An 8,872-nucleotide genomic window follows, 5' to 3' on the forward strand; every position below is an offset into this window, starting at 1 on the left:
CGGCTCACTGCAAGCTCCACCTCCCAGGTTCACGCCATTCTCCCGCCTCAGCCTCCCAAGTAGCTGGGACTACAGGCGCCCACCACCACGCCCGGCTAATTTTTTGTATTTTTAGTAGAGATGGGATTTCACCGTGTTAGCCAGGATGGTCTCAATCTCATGACCTTGTGATCCACCCGCCTCGGCCTCCCAAAGTGCTGGGATTACAGGCATGAGCCACTGTGCCCGGCCAAGCCCAGGATTTTGAGACAAGTCTAGGCAACATAGTGAGACCCCATCTGTACAAAAAAATTGTAAAAACTAACCCGACAGCCGGGCCCGGTGGCTCATGCCTGTAATATCAACACTTCAGGAGGCTGAGGTGGGCGCATCCTGAGGTCAGGAGTTCAAGACCAACCTGGCCAATATGGTGAAACCCTGTCTCTACAAAAATACAAAAATTAGCCGGGCATGATGGTGGGTGCCTGTAATCCCAGCTACTCGGGAGGCTGAGACAGGAGAATCACTTGAACTTGGGAGGTGGAGGTTGCAGTGAGCTGAGGTCACGCCATTGCACTCCCGTCTGGGTGACCAAGCAAGACTTGGAACAACTAGCCAGGCATGGTGGCATGTGCCTGTTGTCTCAGCTACTCAGGAGGCTGAGGCAGGAGAATTGATTGAGCTGGGAGGCTGAGGCTGCAGTGAGCTGCAATTGTGCCACTGCACTTCCAGCCTAGGTGACAGACCCTGTATTCAAAAAAGAAAATGCATTCATTCACAAAGTGCATGGAAATGCTTTTGTATACATCAGGAGCTCGAGATATGTTCATTTTTCAATAGGGGATGTAAACAGTGGTTGCTTACAGAGTGTTTAGTTTGTTAAGATAATGGATGCATGAACAAAAATATGTAGTAGCTAGCCGGGTGTGGTGGCATGTGTCTGTAACCTTAGCTACTCGAGAGGCTGAGGCAGAAGAATCACTTGTACCTGGGAGATGGAGGGTGCAGTGAGCTGAGATCGTGCCACTGCACTCCAGCCTGGGCGACAGAGCAAAACGATGTCCAAAAATATATATATACACACATATATACACACATACACACACACACACACATATACACACATACACATATACACACACACAGTAGAGACCAGGCATGCTGGCTCACACCTGTCATGCCAGCACTTTCAAAGGTGAGAGGATTGCTTGGGGCCAGCAATTCAAGACCAGCCTGGGCAACATAGCAAGACCTCATATCTACAAAAAAAAAAAAAACAAAACAAAACAGCTGGGTGTGGTGGTGTGCACCTGTAGTTCCAGCTACTTGGGAGGCTGAGTAGGAGGATCCCTAGGGCCCAGGAATTGGAGGCAGAGCTCCGCCCATCTCAGGTGGAGCCAAGGTCTAGGGCAGAAGGAGTGGCCAGGCACCCCGGCTCCCCAGCCCTGAGCAGACTCCTTGCCTGCCCACAGCCTGCTCATCACCTCGCTTGGCCACATCAAGCTCACGGACTTTGGCCTGTCCAAGATCGGCCTCATGAGCATGGCCACCAACCTCTACGAAGGCCACATCGAGAAGGACGCCCGAGAGTTCATAGACAAGCAGGTGGGTGGGCAGGTGGGTGGGAAGCCCTGGGACGCTGCCTCCTCTCTCCTGGGGCCTCTCTCGGGCTGGGGGCTGGTCTCAGTTTCCCCATTCTGCCTGGCCTAGGTGTGTGGAACACCGGAGTACATAGCCCCCGAGGTGATCTTCCGCCAGGGCTATGGGAAGCCAGTGGACTGGTGGGCCATGGGCGTCGTCCTCTATGAGTTTCTGGTGGGCTGCGTGCCTTTCTTTGGAGACACCCCCGAGGAACTCTTCGGTCAGGTGGTCAGCGGTGCGTTTCCTCCACGGGCCCGGGTTTGAGCTGCAGCCCCACCAGAGCTCTGGGCAGCGGTCCTCCACCCGCATGTCAGGGAGAGAAGCAGGAAGATGGGAGGGAGTTGGATGCCAGGTGGGGAGGCGGCGGGGTGCTGAGTGAGACGGATGGCTGGATTAATTATGGGGTCATGGAGTCTTCACTGAAATGACATGTGAGGCTGGGCATGGTGGCTCACACCTGTAATTCCAGCACTTTGGGAGGCTGAGGCGGGAGGATCATATAAGGCCAGGAGTTCAAGACCTGGACAACATGAAACCCCATCTCTACTGAAAATACAAAAATTAGCCAAGCATGGTGGCGGGCACCTGTAATCCCAGCTACTTGGGAGGCTGAGGCAAGAGAATCACGTGAACCCAGGAGGCGGAGGTTGCAGTGAGCTGAGATTGTGCCACTGCACTCCAGCCTGGGCGACAGAGCGAGACTCCATCTCAAAAAATAAAAAAAAAGAAGTGACATGTGAGCAGAGACCTGCAAGAACCTGAGAATGAGAGGAAGCCATAGAGACAGAAAAGGGAAAGGTAGCTCTGAGCACAGGGCACAGCCATGGCAAAGGCTGTCAGTGGGTACCGAGCCTGGCACGTTGAAGGGGCAGAGGAGGCCAGTGGCTTGGAGTACAGTGAAGTGAGGGGAAATGGTGGATGGTACTAGAAAGGGGTACCCCTGCCTTCTCCCTCCCTCCCTCATTTTAGATGAGATCATGTGGCCAGAGGGAGACGAGGCCCTTCCAGCGGACGCCCAGGACCTCATCACCAGGTTGCTCCGGCAGAGCCCACTGGACCGTCTGGGCACTGGTATGTAGTGTGGGGGAGAACCCAGGTGGGTTGCTCCTTCAGGCCCTGGGACCCAGGAAACAGGGGGAGGGATAGTGCCTGGGGTAGACAAGAGTTCTACTTGGGAAGCTGCATGGAGGAGGGGGTTTGCAGCTGGGGTTTTGAAGGGTGCATAGGAGGTCTCCAGGAACTATCAGAAGACCTTGGAAAGAATAGGAAGTAGCTGGGTCTGGTGCCCACAAGGAGCACTGAGCCTGAATAAGTATGTGAGGCTGTGAAGTCACCAGGACCTGTGTCAAAGGCCCAACCCGGAAGATCCCACTGTCCCAGTTTTCCCAGCCACCTGGTTAATCATTAAGGGACCTTTTGAGACTCATGCAGCCACTGGTCACGTGGCCACTGTGGCTCCTGTTCATGAGTGAAGCTTCGCTATGGGAGATGGTTGAGTCCAAGGTTGGGGATCATCACCTGCTCCGTGGAGCAGAAACAAGTGGGAGAAGCCCAGGAAGGAGGCCGTCGTAAGGCCCTGGGCTTTCTCTAGGTGGTGTGGTCCCAGATGGGAGCAGAGAGAAGTGCAGAATCTTTGGAACCTGGGCAGCCTGGGTGCTTTTTTATTTTTTTATTTTTCTGAGATTAGATCTCTCTCTGTCACCCAGGCTGGAGTGGAGTTGCACAATCTTGGCTCACTGCAACCTCCACCTCCCAGGCTCAAGTGATCCTCCTACCTCAGCCTGCCGAATAGCTGGAACCATAGGCATGTGCCATTGTGCCTGGCTAATTTTTGTACTTTTGGTAGAGACGAGATTTCACTATGTTGCCTGGGCTGGTCTCAAACTCCTGACCTCAAGTGATCTGCCCGCCTCAGCCTCACAAAGTACTGGCATCACAGGCATGAGCCACCATGCTTGGCTGATGGCCTGGGTCTGAATCCCGACTTGGTCCCTCTCCAGTCTCCTAAATGACAGCGGATTTTTATTCCCATTTTTCTGATTCTTTTTTTTCTTTTCTTTTCTTTGTTTTTTTCTGTTGTTGTTGTTATTTTTTGAGATGGAGTCTCGCTTTGTCGCCCAGGTCGGAGTGCAGTGGTGCTATCTTGGCTCATTGCTGCAATCTCCACCTCCCAGGTTGAAGCGATTCTCTTGCCTCAGCCTCCCGAGTAGCTGGGAATACAGGCACCCGCCACCACACCCAGCTAATTTTTGTATTTTTAGTAGAGACGGGGTTTTGCCATGTTGGCCAGGCTGGTCTTGAACTCCTGACCTCAGGTGATCCTCCCTTCTTGGCCTCCCAAAGTGCTGGGATTATAGGCGTGAGCCACTGTGCCCAGCCCATTTTTCGGGTTCTGTGTTGTCCCCACCCTGTGTCCAGCATCAGCAGTGGGGGGTGGTGGGCATCCTGTGGCAGGTGAGGCGAGGACCCGCAGGGCTCAGCTGGGCATATCTGCAGGTGGCACCCATGAAGTGAAGCAGCACCCCTTTTTCCTGGCCCTGGACTGGGCAGGGCTTCTCCGACACAAAGCTGAGTTCGTGCCCCAGCTCGAAGCCGAGGATGATACCAGCTACTTTGACAGTAAGGAGGGGTCCCCCCGGCGGGGGTGGGGGGCTCTGCCATCCCTCAATCCCTGGGTGCAGAGGGCTGTGTGCCAGGCGTTCCACCCGAGCTTGGCACCTCACCCTAGGCCTGGAACTTCCAACTTCTTGAGCCTTCCAAGAATCTAGGGCATGTGTCGGCTGCCCCCTGGCTGGATTTCTTGTGCGTCTGGGCTCAGGAGGCCACAGCATCCCTCAGGCTTCAGAAGAAGAAACCAAGGCACCAAGTGTGGCAGACCCTTGTCTGGGGTTCCCCAGCAAATTGGGCCTCCTGGGTGTCCGTCCCTGACCAGGCATGGGGCCCCATCTGTCACCCAGGAGGGTAGGGCGCCTTGTGCAGCTTTAGTGGCGGCATCCCTACAGGGGCACTCACTGTAGGTGAGCTCTGAGGAATGACTGTCTCTCCCCACTTGGTGGTCCTGCCCTTCAGTGACCAGCACCTCCTTCAGAACTTGCTTCATGTCAGAGGTCTTCTCTGAGCTTCTGTTTCCTCTTCTGTAAAATGAGGAACATCCTTTATGTTTGAGATGCACAATTTTGGCCAGGTGCGGTGGCCCAAGCCTTTAATCCCAGCACTTTGGGAGGTCAAGGTGGGCAGATCACCTGAGGTCAGGAGTTCAAGACCAGCCTGACCAACATGGAGAAACTCCATCTCTACTAAAAATACAAAAAATTAGGCAGGCACGGTGGCGGGCGCCTGTAATCCCAGCTATTTGGGAGGCTAAGGCACGAGAATTGCTTGAACCCGGGCGGTGGAGGTTGCGGTGAGCTGAGATGGTGCCATTGTACTCCAGCCTGGGCAACAAGAGCAAAACTCTGCCTCAAAAAAGAAAAAAAAAAAAAAAGAGATGCACAATTTTACTTAATTCTGTGTGACCCATCTCAAGGAATCACCGAAGCTTGGAAATAGGAATTCCCACCCCTGGTCCCACAGCTTTTTTTTTTTTTTTTTTTTTGAGACGGAGTCTCGCTCTGTCGCCCAGGCTGGAGTGCAGTGGCCGGATCTCAGTTCACTGCAAGCTCCGCCTCCCGGGTTTACGCCATTCTCCTGCCTCAGCCTCCCGAGTAGCTGGGACTACAGGCGCCACCACCTCGCCCGGCTAGTTTTTTGTATTTTTTAGTAGAGACGGGGTTTCACTGGGTTAGCCAGGATGGTCTCGATCTCCTCACCTCGTGATCCGCCCGTCTCGGCCTCCCAAAGTGCTGGGATTACAGGCTTGAGCCACTGCGCCCGGCCGCTTTTTTTTTTTTGAGACAGAGTCTGGCTGTGTCGCCCAGGCTGGAGTGCAGTGGTGCGAACTCGGCTCACTGAAACCTCTGCCTCCCGAGTTCAAGCAATTATCTGCCTCAGCCTCCTGAGTAGCTGGGATTACAGGTGCCCGCCACCACGCTTGGCTAATTGGTCCCACAACTTTTTAATTATTTATTTTTTGAGACGGAGTGTCACTCTGTCACCCAGGCTGGAGTGCAGTGGTGCGATTTTGACTCACCACAACCTCCACCTCCCAGGCTCAAGCGATTCTCCTGCCTCAGCCTCCCAAGTAGCTGGGATTACAGGCGCGTACCACTACTGCCCAGCTAATATTTGTATTTTTAGTAGAGATGGGGTTTCACCATGTTGGCCAGGCTGGTCTCGAACTCCTGACCTCAAGTGATCCACCCGCCCTGGCCTCCCAAAGTGCTGGGATTACAGGCGTGAGCCACTGCGCCCGGCCCCACAACTTTTTAGGGACACAGCTGGTGTTAATCCCCAGATATCTGCTCTGCCCCCCAAGCCTCCTGTGGTCCTTAAACACACCAGGCACTGTCCTACCTCAGAGCCTTTGCCCTGGCAGTGACCCTATCCTGAGATGCCCTCCCTACATCGCCACACTGCCCTCGAGATCATCTCTGGGCATCAGGCGTGCTGCACATGCCTCTCCCTCCCACAGCTCGTTCGGAACGTTACCGCCACCTGGGCTCCGAGGACGACGAAACCAATGATGAAGAATCATCCACAGAGATCCCCCAGTTCTCCTCCTGCTCCCACCGGTTCAGCAAGGTGGGCCTGGGCCCTGGAGGGAGCCACTGCTCGGGAAACATTGCATGATGTCTGTTTGCTTTCATATCTGTTTTTTTGGTTTTGCTTTGTTTTGTTCTGTAGAGATGGAGTCTCGCTATGCTGCCCAGGCTGGTCTCAAACTCCTGGGCTTAAGTGTTCCTCCCACCTCGGCCTCCCAAAGTGCTAGGAATTGTATTGCTTTTTTGTTTTGTTTTGTTTTGTTTTGTTTTGTTTGAGACTGAGTCTCACTGTGTTGCCCAGGCTGGAGTGCAATGGTGCGGTCTTGGCTCACTGCAACCTCTGCCTCCTGGGTTCAAGCGATTCTCCTGCCTCAGCCTCCTGTGTAGCTGGGATTACAGGCACCTGCCACCACGCCTGGCTAATTTTTCGTATTTTTAGTACAGACAGAGTTTCACCATGTTGGCCAGGCTGGTCTCAAACTCCTGACCTCAGGCTATCCTCCTGCCTCGGCCTCCCAAAATGCTGGGATTACAGGCATGAGCCACCGCCTGGTAAATTTTTTGTATTTTTAGTAGAGGTGGGGTTTCACCATGTTGGCCAGGCTGGTCTCAAACTCTTGACCTCATGATCTGCCCACCTCGGCCTCCTAAAGCGCCGGGATTACAGGCATGAGCCATCACGCCCGACCTTGTTTTTTTTCATTTTTTTTTTAGTGTGGTAAAATTCACATAACAAAATATACCATTTTAGCCATTTTGTTTCATTTTTTTCTTTCTATTTTTTTTTTTTTTTTTTGTGAGACAGAGTCTCGCTCTGTCGCCCAGGCTGGAGTGCAGTGGCGCGATCTCGGCTCACTGCAAGCTCCGCCTCCCAGGTTCACCCCATTCTCCTGCCTCAGCCTCCTGAGTAGCTAGGACTACAGGCGCCCGCCACCAGGCCTGGCTAATTTATTTGTATTTTTAGTAGAGACGGGGTTTCACTGTGTTAGTCAGGATGGTCTCAATCTCCTGACCTTATGATCCGCCCACCTCGGCCTCCCAAAATGCTGAGATTACAGGCGTGAGCCACCATGCCCGGCCTTTTTTTTTTTTTTTTTTTTTTCTTTTTCTTTTTTATGCTTTTGTTTTAGCCATTTTAAAGCATACAATTTCAGAGGTGGGTGGATCACTTGAGGTCAGGAGTTCGAGAGCAGCCTGACTAACATGGTGAAGCCCTGTCTCGGCTAAAAACACAAAAAGTAGCCGGGCGTGGTGGTGGGTGCCTGTAACCCCAGCTACTCGGGAGGCTGAGGCAAGAGAATTGCCTGAACCCTGGAGGTGGAGGCTGCAGTAAGCTAAGATCACACTCCTGCACTCCAGCCTGGGCGACAGAGCGAGACTATGTCTCAAAAAAGAATAATAAAGTAAAATAAAGTGTACAATTTCGTGGCATTCAGCACGTTCACAATGTTGTGCAACCATCCTCTATCTAGCTTTCAAACATTTGATTCCCCCAAAAAAATAATTTGTAGCCATTAGCAACCACTCCCCATTCATCCTCCTTCAGCTTCCATCTTTATGGATTTGCCTGTTCTGGGCATTTCATATCAATGGGATCTCATACTATGTGGCCTTTTGTGTCTGGCTTCTCTTACTCAGCATCATGTACTCAAGGCTCATCCCTGCTGCAGTGTGGACCAGTGTTTGCTTCCTTTTTATGGCTGCGTAATATTCCATCGTATGGATGGAACACATTGTTTATCCACCCATCCTTTGATGCAAGTTTGGGTCTATTCCACTTTGTGAATACAGGTGCCATGCTGGGTGTTATTTTATTTTATTTACTTATTTATCTATTTATTGAGATGGAGTCTTTCTCTCTTGCCCAGGCTGGAGTGCAAGGGTGCAATCTCAGCTCACTGCAACCTCCACCTTCTGGGTTCAAGCCATTCTCCTGCCTCAGCCTCCCAAGTAGCTGGGATTACAGGTGCACGCCACCACACCCGGCTAATTTTTGTATTTTTAGTAGCAACAGGGTTTCACCATGTTGACCAGGCTGGTCTCAAACTCCTGTCCTCAAGCAATCCGCCCACCTCAGCCTCCCAAAGCCCTGGGATTAAAGGCATGAACCACCGAGCCTGGCCCTGGGTGTTATTTTATAACCTCATGAGCTTAACTCACATTCCCTACTTTGTTTATGATTTGATCAAAAAACGCTCCACTCTGCTTTAGGCCTGGGCCCCAGGCAGGACTTTCTAGTCAGCAGCAAAAACCCAGCCCGGTAGCCTGGCCCCTGAGCCTCAGTTTTTCCATCTGTACAATGGGCTAAAGTCTATGCTCTTTTAGGGATGTGGGGAGTGAGGATTTAGGGAAGTGACCCATACTGAAGCACCTGGCACGTAGGAATCACTCAACTAAGCCAGCTTTCTTTTTTTTTTTTTTTTGAAACAGAGTCTCGTTCTGTCTCCCAGGCTAGAGTGCTGTGGCACGATCTTGGCTCATTGCAACCTCTGCCTTTCAGGTTCAAGCCATTCTCCTGCCTCACCCTCCCAAGAGGCTGGGACTACAGGCATGCGCCACCACACCCAGCTAATTTTTTTTTTTTTTTTTTTTTTTTTTTTGAGACGGAGTCT

General features: G+C 52.3%; 1 protein-coding gene across 2 annotated transcripts in view; it reads left to right on the top strand.

Annotated features, from left to right (window-relative positions):
• The window catches only part of MAST3 (microtubule associated serine/threonine kinase 3), a 57,230-nt gene that overhangs the window by 37,749 nt on the left and 10,609 nt on the right, over positions 1–8,872 (top strand). For both annotated transcript variants that reach the window (XM_025365954.1, XM_025365953.1), the window contains exons 15-19: positions 1,452–1,584; positions 1,690–1,855; positions 2,590–2,691; positions 4,117–4,239; positions 6,191–6,300. In XM_025365954.1, the coding sequence (XP_025221739.1) occupies positions 1,452–1,584; positions 1,690–1,855; positions 2,590–2,691; positions 4,117–4,239; positions 6,191–6,300 (634 nt within the window). The remainder of the gene's footprint in view (positions 1–1,451; positions 1,585–1,689; positions 1,856–2,589; positions 2,692–4,116; positions 4,240–6,190; positions 6,301–8,872) is intronic.

This window comes from Theropithecus gelada, chromosome 19 (genome assembly GCF_003255815.1).
Source record: "Theropithecus gelada isolate Dixy chromosome 19, Tgel_1.0, whole genome shotgun sequence".
Lineage (NCBI taxonomy): Eukaryota > Metazoa > Chordata > Mammalia > Primates > Cercopithecidae > Theropithecus > Theropithecus gelada.